A 20,366-nucleotide genomic window follows, 5' to 3' on the forward strand; every position below is an offset into this window, starting at 1 on the left:
ACAACACCATTGATACCGAATATTAGAGCAACAAATTTCAAGACAAACTGAGAAGACACTAGAGGGAGGAGGATTAATAGAAAATTGGATTTCAACCAAGCGAAGAATGACAGGGCGCGATACGTAATGCTATGATAAGTAAAACACAACAGAGCAATAAATTTGAAGATAAGCTGAGAAGCTTGTCCAAGATCGGACGATGTTTCAAACACCCAGTCACCTTTGTATTGACTACAGGACTTGCATGTGCATACATCCTTGACAAGTCTATGTCTGCCCATTTCACCTTAGTAGTAATCGCTTTAGTTTACCTTTAGAAATTTTGCAATGCAGACAATGTTTGCTCTTCAAGTCAACTTCTTTGTCGATTTAGATAAATTCGTACAAATTAAAAGTTCGTTCTATGCAAAATTTTGTAGTCGGATGAAAATAAAGAAAGTAAAAGAAGAAGAAGAAGAAGAAGAAAGCTATTGGCAATTTTAAAGTTGAAACTACTCGTGAAAATTTATTTTATTTACTTTTATTTCATTTGAGTTAAAAGTTAATTTTGATGATGATAACTGAAGTTTAGAAGAAGAAGAACTTCTCTGTGTTGCAATAAATACCAGGGGTATGATTGAAAATATTCATTCAATAGATTCATAATACTCATCCGTTTAGAAGGTCAGAATATCATTTTATTACATATTCTGTGTGTGTGTGTGTGTGTGTGTGTATGTGTAATCATGTAAGGATAACACAGAGTATTAAAACTCGAAAAGAAAATCGAAAAAGAAGAAACGTACAACTATTTCTGCTGCCAAATGCAAACAAGATGAATAAATGATATGGTGAGGGGTGGTAAGCAAGACGGGGGCAGAGAGGAGCAGAGGAGTAAAAGGAAGAAAAAAATTTGCTAAAGCAGTAAGCAAGAACAACAAAAACTACTTTAGTTGTTATGATAAAAGCATCAATATGTTCAAACCAAGATATGCCGATATATATGTGTATTTATATGATCAAAAAAAAAAAAAAAAGAGGAAGAAAATAATGCTTTATAAGAGAAAAAGCTTTTCAGATTTTTCTTTTCTTTTCTTTTCTTTAGAGAAAATCTTTTAAAGTTGACGGGGAAATGAAATCCTTAGATAAACACGCATACACATACACATATGCGTATTCGTATTTTTATTCGTATTCGTATTCAAGAATATATTTCAGCTTTAGCTATAGATTCTCTTGGCTTTGCAAGTTGATGGAAAAAAAAAAAAAGAAAAGCAAACGATTTCCTGTTTTTTTTTTTTTTTCCTTTCTTCTCGAAAATAATAATAAATAATAAATCCATAAGTTTCAGACGAATTTCCTGATATACTTCATCGGTTGATAGAGTTCTTCCATTTTTTTTGTGAGGTGAAAAAAAAAAATTCGGAAGTGTGACTTGATCTACCTTTTATCATTTGTAGTGAATTCAGCTTAAAGCGGCTTTTCAGTGAGGTTTAATTCTAGCGAACAAAGAGCAGATTAAAGAGAAAAGCAGAAGTTCGATAAACACACATATATAAAGTCATTTCAGATATTTGTTACATAATTCATCACTAATTAGGGTATAATATAACCCAATAAGCACTGCAAGGACAGGAGATAAGCGAAGTGAACATATTGCAAAGGCATTTACATATGCTTTGAAAACTGACACCTACCAGCTTTTCCTTCAATTATAGGTATGCGAAGAGAAGACATCTGAAGCGCTAAGCCATTAGAATAATTTTAGCTTTAATATCATTGATCTTCTTGGATAAGGAAAGTAACGTGTAGTGAAAAACTGTTTTCTAGCTTTTTTGGAACAAAGAAAAAAACTACGCCTAACCTATGTATTTATATTAGAGGTGTGCCATGGCTTTCAAAAAATTTCTTTCTAAAAAATCTTGCAAATTTTTCCATGCCAAGTACTACCCAACTAATCCTAGCCTACTGCCTTTCCCATTTTGCGTATAGGACATGAATTCTTCTCTTGAATGAAGCCTACGCTGCAATAAGTGTTAGCACAAAAAGGAAAACATAAAAGAATATAAGTTGAGTACGCGAGTAAATGTAGCACATGACTCAATAAATTCGTCACAAGTAGCGAATCCATGTGTTTTTCGAACGGAATATATCCAAATTGCATGACATTTCGTCTATTAGTTTAAAAGTTGCGGTTGTGCTAGTGACGCTACTTTTGCATTTGAATTTGGCGTCTAGCGTCTGTACATTTTCAGGCAGTGGCCATCCTACGACCTTATTAAGCGATGTGTTATCGCCCGCTTTACTGCTACTAATATTTGCTGAACTGATTTTGTTGCATTTCTTTGCAAATTCTCTTCGCCGCGCTCGTAACCCTCGCAGACCAAAGTCAGACGCTCTTGTATGGCGCTCGCTAGTTGAGCAACTTGAGCAACTTTCAATAAACTATTAGTAGGGAGACCGATCATGAATGTTTAGATTTACGGCGTTAGCAATAGTTTGACTGGCCTCCGTCGTGACATTAGCGCTTTGGGCTACTTTCTACTTTCTACTAGATATTAGGAATTCACCAGGGGCTTTGCTTCAAATGAGGAGTAAAGCTTCCATCAAATGGATTTTCATGTTTCAGTAGATAATTCGTCATCTTCGTGGCCCCAAAGATTCTGTTTACCCTTCCGTAAGGTAAGTTATCTGACCTGTAACCTAACGATAAGTAATTGGCCGTTAAAAGTTTCGCATCGCAACTCTCTGTAAAGGCCTTTACCACGCAAACATATACTAAATTATCTATTTTCTAAATACGGGGGCGTAGAAATCTACCAAAGAGATTTGTCTTCAAGCAAGCGTATGGTTCGGCAAATCTGTTGCTATAAACGCAATAGTCTTGGAAAGAAGGGGAAAAAATATATATGTGTCCACTCGATATAATAGGCAAGAATCGTTGAAAATTTTCCAATTTTAAATGGCGCTGATATGTTTATCATCTAAGCAGGAATTTTGAACTTTTTAATTATGAGCCAATTTTGGAATCTATTAAAAGCAAATTCTAATGTTAGACCTTAGTTACACTTCCCACTCTTCCATATAATTGCAGGTAGTTAACAACATTCATACCGTTGATGATGTGTGCCTGAGATTTTCGCAAAATCGACGATAAATGAAATATACTTGCATTGTGTAGTAACGATAATGTAAAACCTCGATAGAATAAAAGTTAACAAAAAAAAAAAAAAAAAAAATGCGATGTTTTTCGATTTGACAAAGCGTATGCAAAAAATGTCAATATGTGACAAAACTACTACTGAGTAAAAGGCGGGTACATTTTTTATACCTCTATAGATATCAAAGTAATTTTAACATACTAGCGATAGCAGTTCATTGACGAAACGTCTGAATGCCTGGATGACTTGCTTGCATCACTAGCACAGAGACACTTGCAACTAAACTTTTTTTTTTGCATTTTCTACTTTTTTCCCTTACGCAATAATGGATCCCTAAGGGATTTGAAATTTTGCATTTTTTTTTTTTTCTTGGTTTTTTTTCTCATATAATTCCATAAGATGGCATCCTCCCTCCCTTCCATGCTTATTCCTTGCCTGTTCTCGCAGAAGAAACAGAAAGATAACACATATTGTGGTAACAACAACAAACAGGGTGGGGGAGTTTGCTGGTTTGCGAAGGTTCAAAATAAATAGGAGCCATACGCAATACATATATTTAGATAATTCACACTTGTATGATGGTTAAGGGAAACTTTTTCTTTTAAAATTTATGCTGATTGTTGTTAGCTGTTGTAGTATAATAGTTCTTTTTTTTTTCGATACTTTTCCAATATATATATATATATATATATGTATATAAATAAGCAAAAATTCTTGTTGATTTTTATATGGTTTGCAAAATAAAATATAAATTCTGAATGTGAGTCAACCATTTGCATGTCGTGTATGTGCATGTATTGAGAGAATCTCTCAATGTCATAAAGTTCGTTTTTCAATTTCTTAAGAAAACTTCTTAAATCTCAATCAAGAAAAACCATGAAATCCGTAATACAATTACAATAACTAATGTTAATGATTAATGCTTGTACATATATACGTGCTTATGTCAAAGGTATATAATATTTCATTTAAATTCATAGAAATCATTGAGAAGACATCACACACCGTATTTGATACTTGACATGTAAGTAACTTCTAGGGCATAAAAGCGATTGCTTTTCGTAATCATTCCGGTGTTGATTTACATCTTCAAAGATTTATATCTCATAAGCTCTTTCTGACTTATCCTTCATATTAGACGTCGTTTCAAGAAACATCAATAAAAAAATAAAAAAAATGGAAATTTTAATGGAAAACTCAGCTGAAAACGGGGAGAGAAATAATCAAGAATCGCAGCTGAATTCTGACAATCAATTACTAGAGAGCAGAGCAGCTATAAAATAATTGAAAAACATATATAAGATAGAAAAATTTTCCCGTCAACCGACATATATATATCCGTTGGAATTAAATATTTTCTTAAATAGCTTTAGTAAGTATGGGCGTCAATGCTCCTCTTGCTTGCTCTTTCAATCATGTGCTCAGCGTGAACGAGAAATTTTCTGATATTTTGCTCATTTTTAGAAATATTCAGCTACAAGACAAAATTCCATCACTCGATGTTAAGAAGATTAGGATTAGGATTAGGATAGGAGTCTAAAAAGAAAAAAGATTTGTTTAGGAAACGAAGAAAGGAAAGGAAAGCTTGGGACAGACATGTGCAAAAGCTTAGCCAGGAATTTATGCAATAATATCGTTCAACGACATATATATAAAGGCGAGAATCGCGCGTAATGAATCATTATTAAGCCAGCATAGCTAGCAATGTGAGGCATGGCTGGTCAAACTGAAAACACAACTATATGCGAGGAACAGGAACGATTTGCATGACGTGTAATAAGTGAGATATGCTTTGTATACTGCAAGTATAACAAAAATTTCATATTTTAATTAATTTTGTTAGTTATATAACCGAAACATTGCTATCATTATGTTGCAGAGCAAACGTCAACTGAAGCGTAAGGCCGTTCTATTCATGTTCAGGAGAAGCAATTTTGACTTCAAACGCTATTTAAAGTTTATTAATACACTGCCACGGAGTTGCTAATAGGCTAGGCTTTCCTCGCCTGAATTATTATTAATGTTAATCTCACACACACACACACACAGACCCTCTTACTTATGTAGATTTCACTTACTTGCTGCTTTTGCTTCTACCCGCTAATAGAATAAAGAGAAAATCAAAATGATTGCCTTGGCATATTTTAATTTCCAGTTTTTATTACCCCATAAGCGGAAAATGTGAATATACTACCTTTGTCGAAATGTTTGCGACAATTGGAAAAAAGCTTGAGAGACTCTATAGAGAGCTTATGCATATCTTGATCAAATTTTGAATATATTCAAAGATGTCCATCACACCCCTCCCATCCGTATATGGCCTCGTTTGCTGTAATCATTTTCAAATTTTTTTATATAAAAACCTCTCAAGCGATGATGCCCTGATGGATACGTGTATTACGGCGAAGGTCATAAAAAAGTAAGGAAGAAAACATATAGGGAAATATGTTGTTCTTGATCGGTAAATGTTAAGGTTTTACTGGACGGGCGCCCCCATTGCAGCTGCAAGCACCCATCAATGGTTTACCGTGCGCTAGAGCTAGAGCTCGAACCAGGGTATACGCACCTGATAGTCACCTTTCTTAGCTACTTCTTGACTACATGTTAGCCATAGAAATTAGAAAGCGGAAAATCAATCGAAAGATGCTCTAACTGACAATACATCGTGTTTTCAAAAGCAAGAGCATAACTATTTACTCCACGATAGGAATAGGGCTTTCCACGTATAGTGTATTCCACTCACAAAATATTGAAATTTAATTTCTTCGATAAAGTTGGCGAGTGTTAGAAGATTCGTTTATGAACGAATATGATTTTCTTACTTGTTTCGCTCTTCATTAAAGCAACTTTGCCTAAACAAATTTTTTTAAACACTTTGTACATTGTACGTTGCACAGTCTCCTTCACTCTCTCTTCTTCTTCTTCTTCTATGTTATTGTCAAATTTGTCAGTTCGAAGAGTGTTCCTGCAGCTTGTTATTTAAATGTCTAAATGTTTGGTTAGCTGCTGTTTGTTGTCTGCATGACAGTCTGCTGGTCTGGTTTCTTTGCTATTGTGTTACACAACCGAGGGATATACATACTGTATGAGAGTTATATAATTTTACAACTACAAAACAATAACTGTGTTAGTATGCAAAAGTTTTTGAATGGATGATGATAGATGATACTGTTGTCTCTGTTAATATATGCAGCAATCTAACTTACTTCTAATGCTAGTACTAGTTTGCTCTCACTATTTCCATTTCTACGATTCTAAAACACGCATAGATTATTACACAAGTCACTTTTTCCTGTAAAGTACTTTAAAATTTTATCTTGTATTTTAATTGTAGTTGTTCTCACTAAACGATACTACATGAAATAACAAAAGTGAACTGTTTTTGTTCTGATTTGTATACTTTTTTTTCTTGCTAGCGTTTCGGTTTCGGTTTCTTTGTGCGTACAGCCATGTAGACATAAACGGCGCACGCCTCGCCATGAGAAATAAACGTAAAGATTTACCACAAGAGGTTTATAAAAAAAAAAAAAATAAATAAAAAAAAATTTACTTTTGTTTTTTTTTTTTTAAACTATGTGATTATATAAATGGTTTTGTAATCATCAATATAAAAAGAAACAATCGAAAAAGATACAAAAATTGTCCAGATATGCTGGAGGAAGTAGCTTAAGTTCCATATCTGAAAAACTGCTAAGGTAAAGTAATAGAACCTAATAATGAAAGGGTAACGCCTTCCCCTTTTTTACATTTTTCATAGTGTAACCTGCACAGTTCCGTCTCTGCCGCCCACCATCTTTATGGTAATCTTCTGATATATTTTCTTTGATAAGCTGCCTGCAAAACTTCCGAGAATTCTCATCGTTAACTATAAAAACTTTTCTTGCCAAAGCTTGACTTTGTTGAGATTGAAAACGAAAACTCTTCCTCTTCACTTGACGAACGCTCTTCTCTCTAGAAGTAGATATCATTTATGAGAGTCCACTTTATTGACTTAGAGACCTAAATATATATGCACCCATTGCATGTTGTGAAGCGTTCAAACCCTGGCATGAATCCATTTTACCTTCTCTTCTCTTACGGGGGCCGTGTGTTTAATAACAAGAAAAGCCTTCCACGACACCGCTAGCTTTAGCGTTTTTGTGAATGTTGGACGTCTTTGGTTTTGCACAATTAATTGCATTCTTCTTCATTAATCTTATGCCTTTGGAAGCCTATTTCCGAGACACTACTTATCAAAAATTAAAACTGACGGTCGACGCGTCCCGCGTGCGGAAATTGTTTCTCTTCCCTTTGTGCCCTGCATACACTTAAGGCGACAATAAGAGAAGCAGCCGAAAATTTTTTTAATGAAATTTATCCTTTGTAGCAGTGTATGGCCGCAAGTAAGAACACAATCCTTTAATCGTTTAGCTGAAAGGCGCCTAAGAAAGCTGTGTTTGAAATTTGTGCTATTTGTTTGACCATGGCTGTGTTTGTGTCTCCACATTGAAATGGTGACTGTTGAACAACATCTAAAAGCAACTGCCAGCCATTAAGGTTGTTGCACGTCTAACAATAATGGTGTCCTCCCTTTTTCTTTGCCAACTTGCGTACACAAGTAGACACAAGTAGATAATAACGATGAAAGTAACATTAAGTGACAAACACATTATATATATATATATATACGACTTGAATGCAACGGAGAGGAGGAGGAGGAGGAGCAGGGGGTCTATGCCTTTCTTAATTCATTCCTTTTTGTGTTTGTCGCACACAGCGCGGTATTGGCGGTTTATTCTATAATGTTATGTAAGTTAAAATGTTACTACTTACCACTGTTATGGGATAGAATGGATTTATGATGGTAAACAATAGAATATGATTTGGCCGCGTAGTTTCCGGGCGTTTTCTGCGAAGGTCATCATTTGATTTGTTCAGTAGTGCTTGCTGTTGACTTTGCTGTTGCACTGCCTGCAAATAATAAAAAAAAAGGAAAAATTTGAAAATTTAAAAAAAAAAAGAGTTCAGTTTTTGTCTTCCAAATGATTTAAGTAAATTATGTGAAGCCTGGGATCATATCCAAATTTGAACATTCAACCGCTGAGAGAAAACTACCTTATCTTACTTATCTCAATGACAGAAAACAGTTGATAGGTAATTTAGGAATCGACCCAAGTTTCAGAAATTCTTTAAAATAATTGCGGTACTACTTGTCGGATGGTGGATGATGATTAAAGGGAAGGGACGTCTGTATTGCGAGTGATTTGTGACGCTTTATATATCATCAAAAGAGGTTTTACTTGCATATATTCTCTGCTTCTTATAAGAATTTGGAAGCTGGAGAGCAAATTGAATAGAGTACTGTTGCTCGCCTTTAGTCATTTTACCCCAGGCCAGCCAAGAGCTGACCCTATCTGATATCGTCTGACGGCATTCTACTCCCTTGACACAATCTCTCCACAAAACCGCACTAACCAGCAGATCATTTCCAATAAGATTCGATGATGAACACTCCCTCTCCCCCTTCACCGACCCTCGCATGTCATATTCTCTTTTTACGCAACAGGCGACATTCATTTGCAGATGACTGACAAACCGGCAGAGTTCACAAGTATTCGATCGTTTCGTTGCTTGCCACGCTGTCGGCAAATATACTTATTTCTCTTCGCATTCTTCCCGCATCAATGACGGCACTTTGTACCGCAATGTGATGGCCTACACTCGACCAGCAGAATTGCATTTCACACCTGTCCGTGTTGATCAGTAAAACAGTTTCTGCAATATTTCATGAATAAACACTATTGACCGTGTAGCCAGGTCTTGTTTGCAGTTAGCTTCACTGAATATGTATGTAATGCTTTTAAGACTTATGCTATCACAGGTTTCCATATCATATATATATTCATTGCACCACATCATTGCACCATGGTATTATAATTCAAAAATCACATTCCTATATATATATATATACCGATGCAGACAAATGTAATACAACAAGTAAGTGGTGGCCGAATTTTTCATATCCACTATCTTTATTTAAAAAATCGGAAAAATAAAACTTAAGTAGGCGTGGCCTACTAATAATACTAATACTGAAACGATATACAGAGATCGTACATGATGGAAATCTTTATCGTTTTTTCTATTGTAGAGTATCAGGAAGTGGGCGAAAAAGACCAGGCAGAAAACAGAAGCCTTCCCAGTCTACTTCAGGCCATTTTCAATTCCAATATGTATGTAGTAACAAGTTTATTTCCTAATTTTTGCGAATAGGAGAATATTGTCTACATACAGACATACGATAATGTTTACATCGAGATTTGGAATGTGATACTAAATGTGATCCTCGCTCCTTCTGATTGTTACAAATGATTTCACAAAACGAATATATTCTCATCCTTTGCTGGTGGGTATAAAAAATCTCCTGACATGTCTGTGTTGTGATCTTTATTAACAAGTGACAGCAATTACAAGAACCAACGTCGCTAGCTAGTGAAAAAACAACAACAACTGCTAAATATTATATTTGCTGCTAATTAACGGAAATTGTTTCATTTTGCAGATTTTTTTTTTTTTTTTTTTTTTTTTTTTGCAATACTTCAACAACATGTTCTTATTATGTCGTAATTATGCCGACAAAAAACTCTTTTAATTGGAGCACCTGTCTGGTTGGTTAGTGGTCGTCGGAAGGCAGTATTGTGCAAGAAAACTTAATGATATGTGTAATTAAGTTATTGACACCGTTATCGTCATCATCGCTATATCGCCCGATAAAAGCGGATATGAAAGATTTTGAATTTTTTCATTACAACATCATGCGAACTAATAGCTTTTTCCATTCAGTTTAGTAAAGACGTAAAAACGTAACCTCTGTGAAACATCACTGGAATTAGTAGCTTCTTTAGTTTAGTTGTTTGTATTGTGTAAAGTAAAGTAGAGTGAGTTTAATTTTTACCCTTTGCAGATCTATTTTATTAGTAAACAAAAGTGTTGACTGCATAGGTATTTTTCGAATTCTATTTCAAATGTCTGAGGTAAAAATCGAAAAACCATTATTCTTGCATATGAACAGAACAAAATAAGATTCTAAAGCCAAGTTTCAGTTTCAACGTCTTCTGTCTGCCTGTCTGTTAGTTACTTTTGGATAACTCGAAAAAATTCATGTTGAAAATCTTTGGCGATGGCCGCACACTCAAGAAATCAAACGGAGGACATAAGGACGGAAGGAGGATAAAAACGCAAGGAAAGCCTGTTAACCATATGTGACAGTGTCGCGTAAACTTTTCGACACAAGTGTAGTAAGCACGGAAAGATGCTTCTTATAATAAAGAAAACATTGAGAACCAGAAACAATGCGAATGAGGATTTTATAAAGGATCAGTTCTAAAGCTCTGTCGCGCCCACAAATCAAGTTAAGTTACAAGTTATCAGAGTTTGCTTAGATATTCAATCTGCTAAATGACATTCGCTTGACAAAGTCAACAAGACTTTCCCCGGCGCATTGCAGCTCACTCAGGCTGATGAGAGCAAGTAAAAGCGACAACCCTGAATATGGCTCATTAACGCTAATATAATTATTGTTGACGATAATTATTGCTGCGAATGATTGGCATTACTTCAAGACTGAGTGATATCTCCTCTTAATACGCTATCAAGTCAGATGATTTGTGATGAGACAAGTGAGATGAAGCGAATTCCCAAAAATCAATTATATAACACTTAATATCATGATAAACGTATGTATGTTTTCATGCGGTTTGGTAACCCTGACTTATCCAATTTGGTCGCATAAGAGGCATTTCCTGTAGAAACAATGAACTATTTAATAACTGTTCCCAACTTCGATAAACGCACCTCGGAAAACGCATGGATCGGAAAAAAAGTCATGCGTAATGCAAAAGGACGGGAAAGATCATTGTAGTAGGGTGGTTTGTGTCAAGGGCGAACCGAATGAAAGTAAAAAATGGAGAGACATGTGTGTCATACGAGGATCTCCTAGGCGCTAAAAGAGCTACACTAAAGAACTGGGCTGATGGTCAATAAAGGTACATGCACACGAACACAACAACATTGCGCACATTAGGCCGACGCCCAAGGCTTGCTGTACTCATGGGCACTATTGTCGCCCATCTGAGTCGTTTACAGTGCGAATTCGATAGCGTTCGAAACATGACCTGAGTGTTCCCGCCCAAGAAGTTTGATTGCACTACCCTTATCTTGGCTATATGTAGGCAGTGATGCCGATGATATCGATTGTAGCAAAGTACATTTTGCCTCGCTTTCAGAACCCTATTAAAATCTTATTCTCACATGTTAGTCATTAATTTTATACAAATCCATGACATTCTCGACTACGTTATAATTAACTCTCGTTTTGGTTTTCTAAAGCCAATCTTAATATGACATTGTCGTAATTACACAAAATGTCGAGCCATATCGAAGCGCAAGTGAAGGAAGAGTAAAGAAAAGCAAGTAAATGTTGTAATTATAACGAAAAAAAATATAATATGAGCATAACAGATAATTAATGCGAATTTTTTTTTTTTTTTTTTTTTTACGAATGAAAGAAAGGAATGAAAGGAGAAAAAAATTAAAAACTCTGGCACTGTCGATCAGAATACCAATAGCAAGCAAGCATATAATTAATAACTGCAAGGGTTATGAGTGAGCACGGGAACTAAGAGCAAAAAATAGGAAAAAGAGGTCAATCAGTTTATCCAAGTAAAGGTGAGTAGTAATAGTAGTAGTTGTAGTAGTAGTAGTAGTAGTAGTAGTGGAAAAGCTACACAGCTGCTGATGGCCGTACAACAAGCTGAAGAGATTTTTTTGGCCAAAGCTTGGAAATATTTAATGAAGAAAAAGTATGCGAAGGGGGGAGGAAAAAAAGGGTAAAGTGCGCATGAAGAACAACAAGAACAAGAACAAGAAAACAATTTAAATCTTTTCGATGAATGGAAATGACATTTACAGCGATTGTGAGTAAGCTTTGCTTCTTTGTTTTTCTTTTCATTTTGCAAAGTCATGTTGTTGGGTGAAAATTTTTTGGCCACTTGCCCTAAAAGATTTGGCCGATGACTATTAATTATTTTTATAGAAAACAATGGGAAAAAAAGCGAGAGAAAAAATAAAAATCATTTATAATAAAAAATATGGATTTAATTTGTTTTTTATTAAAAAGAAATTTCATGATAATGACAAACGGAAGTTTATTAAACGAATTTTTATTTCTTCTACATTCGAAACATATACACATCACAGACACACATACTTGTGCAAACAAAATTTCAAATTTCTCTAATTTCTTTGCTTTGCCCATTTCAAGTGGACGCTAAGCGCTATTTGCTGCCACCGACAACCAGGCACGACTGACGCTTATGTTGTTCGCTACTGTTGTTAATAATCGCACACACACATACACATGTACACGCACACCCACATACACATATACACAAAATTCATAAAAGATTTTAATTGCAGTATTTAATGGATAATAATTGGAAAGAAAAGAAGCGAAGAGAACAAGAATTAGGTTACAATAGACGAAGAAACACCACTTGACATGAACTATAAACAACAATCCGTCGAGCAATATGTAACAAAACCTTCCGTAGAACAATTAAACAGTAAATGTATAGTTATTTCGTTCTCAGCCGCATTATACGATGATTAATACAACAACAACAACAACAACGAAAAAAATCACTTGAAATTGTTGAGAGCATCTGGATAGATAACCAAGCGATCAAAAAAAAACATATGCATGGAAAGCAAAAATATTTCAATGTCATGTTAGGCGAACTTGTTCGTCATCTCTTACATCAAAACATTACTCAGCAATATATGAGAGGATTTTTATTTACAAAAAAAAAAAAAAACAAATCGCCAAGAATTGTCGTAATCCATATATCACCTTTATGAGGCGACGATGCGATGAAGGTGAATTCCTCCCACACAGACGCACAAATGTAAATTATTTTTCATATCAACGCGTAGCGCAAGGTGTACGGTGCATTAAATATACCAACCGCTTGCAAAGCCATAGAAAGAACACACTTTGCCAACTACTCTATAAACATATATTGATTCGACATGGGCACGAGCATTATAATTAAAGGTGATAGTCAACTTAGTCATGCCACATGTAACTGTAAATGTCGGAAAAATTTAAATGGAAACTTGTTGCAGGCGGCACGCATAATATGCAACCAGTCTAACCCAAGGCAGCAAGACAACGGTCCATTAATCGTAGCAACAATCCACTCTATTGTTCACTTCAAACATCGTCCCTCATTACCTTCCACATAACACATTCTTTCCATCTCCTGGGGAGAATATGAATTGATTTCCGACATCGATAACTGATCTCTTGGAACTCTCTTCGTGAAGCATCTGTCCCTGAGAGTCATTATAGAAACGGAAGCGCTGCTTGCTCGGACTAGGTCATAAGTTTTAAGGATTTTAAATGTTGTCAACATCACGCTACAGTTCAGTGCTTCCACGTTTCCTGGTCGTATTTTAGAAAAATATCAATCGTTAATGGTTTTTCAAAATTGGCTCCTAGTGATAGGCATCAGTTATCGTTGGTAAACTCTAACGAGCGAACAATGCAAACGGTTTCTACCCCATCCCCCTTAAGTAGCTCTAAGAATACTTGCCTCTATTGTGGATACTACTGAATCCACCGATTGATTTCCTGATTTTTTATCATTTCGACCACTCATAGTGCAACAACACTTTATTAAGCAGAGATTATGTAGTTCGTAGCGGACAGCGTTTCTTGCCAAGACCCCAAACTACACGTTCTACAAGCCTCAACGAGATGTGTTGCACTGTTCCGACTATACCTTCCCATAGATTAAACACAGTTTGACAAATGGTTTATAAACTGAAAACAACACCACACAATAGCTAACAGAAGACATTGCTAGCAGTAAAAAACTTGTACCTTATAATAGTTATCAGCGGGGATTTAAAGGAACATCGTTTAGTTCATAGGATGGGAAGACTTGGATGGATGCGAAACGATCTTCAATCAAAATTATTCGTATAATCCGGAAATAAAATTTTCAAAACTTTCACTTGTATCTTAACACTGTTTATAATAAGTGGCTTGTTATACCCTACTTTACCTATGATAAAAAGGTACTACTATACCATAATACTGTACTGTACTACTTACTATAAGGTTGTGCAAAGGTATACAACAGCCAGAAGTACTTGAGGTAGACTCATCTTTTATTATACCGATCGATTCAGAATGACTTCCCGCATCAAGCCAAACTTTTCTGTCAATCTGTTCGTCTCATATATGCTCATCTATCCTTGCGTTTAATTTGTAGAAGCGCAAGCTTTAAGATCGTTTTGATGAACTTTGGTGCAGGGAGAACGTGTTTAGAAAAGAGTCGACCCCTTCTCATGGAATGCCTTATTGTTAGGCAAATAATTGTATTAAGGGAAGTGGTGGCGGGCTTTGGCTCACTACAATGATTTTAATTTTAAATTTATTGAGTTTACGGCCGTACAATCAATCTCTCATGTTCATCCTGTACCCCTGTTTAGCTAAACTGATATTTACTTTAATTTCATGTGACCAGAATTTCGTGACGAGAAATTAAAACTTTATTATATCCACCACTGAAGGTATGTCGCATCCAAAAGGTACTTTCAGAGACGCTATAAAGTATTTATAGTCTTCATCAGCGTGAAATTCTGTCCGTCCGTCTGTGTTCTGTGTGGTGTTTGTTGTTAGCATTCTCTTGAAGAAGATATCGACTTCAAATTTGGTAGAAACATTGAAAGTTTTTGCTCGTAGGTAGCGGAAGCCAGCAGTGAAGCCTAAATAGAACGTAGCTCCGTTTTTCTTAACAATAATTTGTGTGTTTTTGCTTTTTTATTAAGAAATTATAAAAGTTAGAAGGGTGAAATTGTTCGCATTTACTTTAGGAAACACTCTACTCTCTACGTGCAAAGATACGAAAGATCGCCCATGCCCACGCAAAGTTATAAGTGAATGAATTTTAGTTTTTTTCTTTTTTTTTGAGGTTATGTGCTTATCTATCATAACCCAAACATTGCTCAACTGAAGATATATTATCTGCCTAAAAATGGTATCAAACAAATAAACTTGGAGAGTAGAATGGGAACAAGCGAAAAGGTAGGTAAGCGAGATTCGGCCTCCGCCAAATATAACTTTTTTACTTGTTTGCTTGTTTAATCTCTGTTGGCTGGAATCTGAAATTCCAGTGATGTTTGGCGACGATATTTTCTGTCGTAATATTTCTATGCTTCTTCTTATTCGCTGAAAATGACTACAAAAGCAATTCAGGCCTGAAAAACGAGCATTGTAACCCTTAAAAATGAAAAAAAAAAAATGCATTTACTGGCTCACACACAACAGTTTTACTACAATTTTTCCACTTTTTTTTTTACTTTCATTAAATGCACAAAAAAAAAAAAACAAAAACTCGCAACAATATCCCGCATCTTAACATTGTTTACGGCGTAATTTTTTTTTCTTTTTTTTCCTTTTTTTTTTTTTTTTTTTTTTTTTGCTTTTTTTTTTCTTTTCTTTTTTTTTTTTAATATGCAAATACAGGTGTTAAAAGTTTATCAACCCTATGGTGAAGTACGGCTCATTGTTATATTTTCTCTCTTACTTTCCTCGCTTTTCAGTTTGACTTGACTTTGTTTTCCTTTTTGCAATAATAATCTCGTTTGTGAGAGAATTAATGAAAATATATATATATATATATATTTTTTTTTTTTTTCTTTTTCTAGAAGTGCATAATTATTTCACTTCTTTTTACCTCAAAGCACATAATATTTATTATAAGCAAACAGATGATGATGATAAAGAGATCATCTTTGTATTTATTTATGAGTCGTAACTGGTAGAGTTTTTGGCCCGCTTTACATTGTAAGCATAACAACGAACACTACACTACACTATACCATATGGTTTCTGCTGCAGCAAAATATTGTTTCGAATGAGAAAAAAAATGCAATTTTTTGCGAAAAACATTTTTAATAGTTTAACGGGAAAAGATTCTCTTCTCACACACCGTTTATTAAGAGGCAAAAAAAATGAAAGTTTAGACTAAAGATTTTATGAATCATTCATTACATATCATAAATATCATCGATATACAGAGAGAGAAAAGAAGATTAGATTGGGAAGCGAGATTTCTTATCTGAACGATAGTCTAAATATGTAGAAGTCATTGTACCGTCACCGATATGCTGGAGCGAAATGTTTATGGAGCCAATCGCTTACTCTGAAAAAAATGGGGCAAAATATGCCAATTTCTCGTTGAATAATATCCTTTGAAACTTGTACATCTCCAAGAACTTGTACATTTCACGGAAATGCTTTTCACGTTGCTAACGTTGTTGATAAGAGAAATCTTGTTGCGACTATAAATATAAAGAAAGTGATTATGTTCGGAAAAGAAGAAAATATTATGCAATATAAACATCTGCGTTTCATTAGCACACACACACACACACAACACATGGAAGACATAGCCATATCTTTACTGCTATCTACTACTACCCACTGAGAAAACTTTCAAGCACTTTCAAGAGATAAAAACGAGCAGAAAATTTTTTTAAATAATTTCTTTTACTAAATGAAATTTAATATTTTGACAAATTATTGAGGAAGTCTTTGATAAGATAAACGAATCTCTTATGAGTTATTTAAAATAATTTCATCTTTGAATTTATTTTAGATTTTTTCCTAAAGGAAAAAGAAAGACTTCATGATGATGATGATGATGTTGATGATTGTATGCGTTCAGCAGCTTGTTGTTGTGGCTGTTGGTTATTTAGTTGATATGTAGAGAGATTTTTAAAAAAGAAATCAAAGGAAAGCAAAAACATTTGTTTTATGTCAAAAAAGATTTTTTTTTTTTTATTAGAAAAAACCTAAAGAGGAAGCCGACGAAAATAGGAGGAGTAGGAAGAGGGTAGGGGAGCATTGGACAACTAGTACTTAGAGCTTACTAGAGAAAATGATAAATTGAAATATTTCAACTGTCAACACAATACATATACATATATGTGAAGGGGGAAAAACGCTGAAGCACACACACTCTCACAACATAGAACGTGTTTCGCTACTACAACTACTTCTACTACTACTACTACTACTACTACTACTACTGCTACTATTACTATTACTGCTCCCCAATGGTTTCCAAAATAATCAAAAATTTGAAAAATGATTAACTGAATGCTAAGAAATACCGCAAAAGCAAGCCATGTACGCGGCGTGTTGATTAGATTTCATTTTTATGTTATTGCAGTCGCTTTGGTTTTAACAACTGATTGATTGACTGAATGCAATCAGACAGCGAGACGTTTTTACACAAATAGAAAAACAAAAAGAGAAAGATATAACAACAAAAAGTGACATAATGACGAGTGCTTTCACTGGCGAGCGACAGCATTAAAACAATAAAGCGAAAAATATTTAAATTGAAAAACATTAAAACGGCAAACAGGCGTAAAGTAAAAAAAAAAAAAAAACAAAAAAAAATTCCTTAAAAATAATTGCAACAGCAGTAGCACCAAGCGCATTGGCATGCACATAACAAGGACCATAGCACGCACACAGACCAAACGAGGAGACCGGAACGTAAAAAAGTTGAAAATAAATGCAATGAAATCTCGCTCAACTTGAAATGTTTTGAAATAAAGATGAATTACTTTTGTGCGTTTAGAGGAGCAGCGCACAAAAAAAAAATAAATAAATTTATATTTTATTTTATCTTTCTACTTGTGTCGTCCCGTTGTCGTCTTCTCTTCATTGTTGTGCCCGGTCGGGTCCGTCCATGCCATGCCATGCCATGCCATGCCTGTGTGCCTGTGTGCCTGTGCCTGTGCCCGCTTCTGTTCGTTAATTCGTTTAGCATAAAACATTATTTCAATTTGTTTAATTCAATCGAAATAATATAAACTCCTGGCCCGCGCTTACCGTCTCTTCCACTTTTTAGCCATCCAAAGCAACATATCCATTCACACTCTAAGGAAAACGTTTTTGTCTTACATACTGTGTACTTTAAGAAAAACAAATATTTTGTACAAAAATTAGAATAAAAAAAAAAAGATAAATAGAAAAAATGTAAATTCTTTTTAAAATTTAACAACAGCAACAATTACAACAAGAGAACGCATGCACAAGATATTTAAGTGAAATTGAATGAAAAAATGAACTGAAATTTATCGAAAACGTTGCCAACAAATGATGAACACACACACATACATACATAAACACATACAAACATACATACATATATACATAGATCGAAATATGCAGACACGCATAAAAAAAAAAAAAGCCACAATTGTTTTTGCTGTTGCTGTTGTCGCTTGTGCAATACCACCAGCAGCATTTCAATCAGCCTGCTTGTCCTTCAGTCATTCAGACATTCGGCCAGTCAGTCCGTCGGTCTGTCATTTATTCAGACTTCAGATAGCGAGCCAACAATCATTTAGTCAAAAAGCACATTTGTTGCTGCCCTTTAATTTATTCTTTCAAAACGGCATGTGTGCGTATTTTACAAACAACAACAACAACAGCAGCAACAACAACAACAAAACAAAAACACGAACAAGACACCAATAACAAATAAACTCATGTTGGAAAACACGAAAATATATATACATATATATATATACGTGTGTACACCCATATAAATATATCACATATCTACAGTCAGAGTCAGCGAATGATATGCCGCCGCCTGCTGTATTCATATTAACTTATCGTGCCATAGGTAATGAAATGGCCGGCAACGTAAAAGGGCGCTCGCTCATGTAACGCACAATTGAAATTGAAACTCTAAAAGCTCAACGCCCGCCCAGTCTTGCATGCTTTCTCTTTATAAATCCTTCCTATAATGACAAAAAACGGGAAAGTTGAATGTATTAAAGCACACGTAAACAAGAGGAACTACTCTGATATGACTTCAAAGGAACGTTTTAACGAAATGGTTCTGTATTGCAAAAATTGAAGAAGAAAATTAAAAGAGTTCCCCCCCCATAGATGTATTGACCTTAATCAGTTAAAAGCAAAATGCATGAAATCTTTTTTTTACTTTCTGCAACACTGGGTGTACACGCGTCATATGAGACATTGAAATAAATGACAAGATAAAGTTAAGATGAAGTTAAAGATATTTTTTAAATCTACAACTTCCGCCCCCTTCTTTCATTACTAACTAATTTTCTTTCGAAAATTCGCAAAATGAAATGAGAAATAATGCAATTGAGTGGGAAAGGCGTCTCCTCCAGACTCGTCGAGTTGACAGATTTCATCATTCCAGTCTTTTAGGTCATATGAAAACTTTGTTAAGATTACGAAATGCAGATGACGCGTAGCTTCATGATGCTCCTCAAGCGCAAAACTGAAGATGCAAAATTGAAATGTGAATCAAGCGCAATCAGGAAGACGAACAAGCAGCAGCAGAATCTAAGCATCTAAATCAATCGCTTTAAAAAAGCCTATCTCGCTTTATATTTGTCATTAACTCAAGCAACCGCGGGGATATATTACCGACGTACTTTGACGCGGGTAGTCATCTGCAAATGTTCCACAAAGCAGTTTACGAACAAACGGAAATAGGTGTATATATGCAAAGTCCACCAAACTGGTTGCAGCGTGAAAAGCTTCACATATAAAAGTGAAAAATGAAACTGTTAGAGACGCCGATTATTTCCAATAGGCCTATAGGAGAGAGCATGGTGGAGCACAGAAAAGGAAAAATCAATGTTATTATCTTAGGCCTCAACTGACTTAGGGATAGAAACGAGCCCGGCTCTTTGAAACTTTAACCCTTCGGCCCCTTTTTGTTGCATTCTTCGTAACACTATCTAACAAAACTATATAGGCCCCGCATTAAATGGGTGACCGTAGTGCAAAGAGTTGTATACATATAAATATCGCCATGTCGAACGAACGAAATTATCGAAGTCAAAGAGAACAAAAATTCGGAGATCGCAGCGGATGAACACGCGTATCATGGGGCAGCTAGCTAGTTCGGGGTTTCCACTTTCTATCCAGCAAACACTCCTCAGAGGGTTGCCACTCGGGAAACATACTCCTTATGGAGACAGGGGGATAATCGAATCCGGGCGGGCTGTAGTTAACGCCCTGGCCTATTCCAGACTCTGCCTTATCTACGATTCCTTTGTTCGGTCATTATTTGGTAAAGGAAACTCCCCTTTTGCGTATGATTTCTTTAC

General features: G+C 35.2%; 1 protein-coding gene across 4 annotated transcripts in view; it reads right to left on the reverse strand.

Moving 5' to 3' along the window:
* LOC119635717 (heterogeneous nuclear ribonucleoprotein L) overlaps positions 1–20,366 on the reverse strand; it is a 205,873-nt gene that overhangs the window by 142,081 nt on the left and 43,426 nt on the right. For all 4 annotated transcript variants that reach the window (XM_038030694.1, XM_038030693.1, XM_038030692.1 and 1 more), the window contains exon 2: positions 7,953–8,090. In XM_038030694.1, the coding sequence (XP_037886622.1) occupies positions 7,953–8,090 (138 nt within the window). The remainder of the gene's footprint in view (positions 1–7,952; positions 8,091–20,366) is intronic.

Source organism: Glossina fuscipes, unplaced genomic scaffold (assembly GCF_014805625.2).
Source record: "Glossina fuscipes isolate IAEA_lab_2018 unplaced genomic scaffold, Yale_Gfus_2 27, whole genome shotgun sequence".
Taxonomy (NCBI): domain Eukaryota; kingdom Metazoa; phylum Arthropoda; class Insecta; order Diptera; family Glossinidae; genus Glossina; species Glossina fuscipes.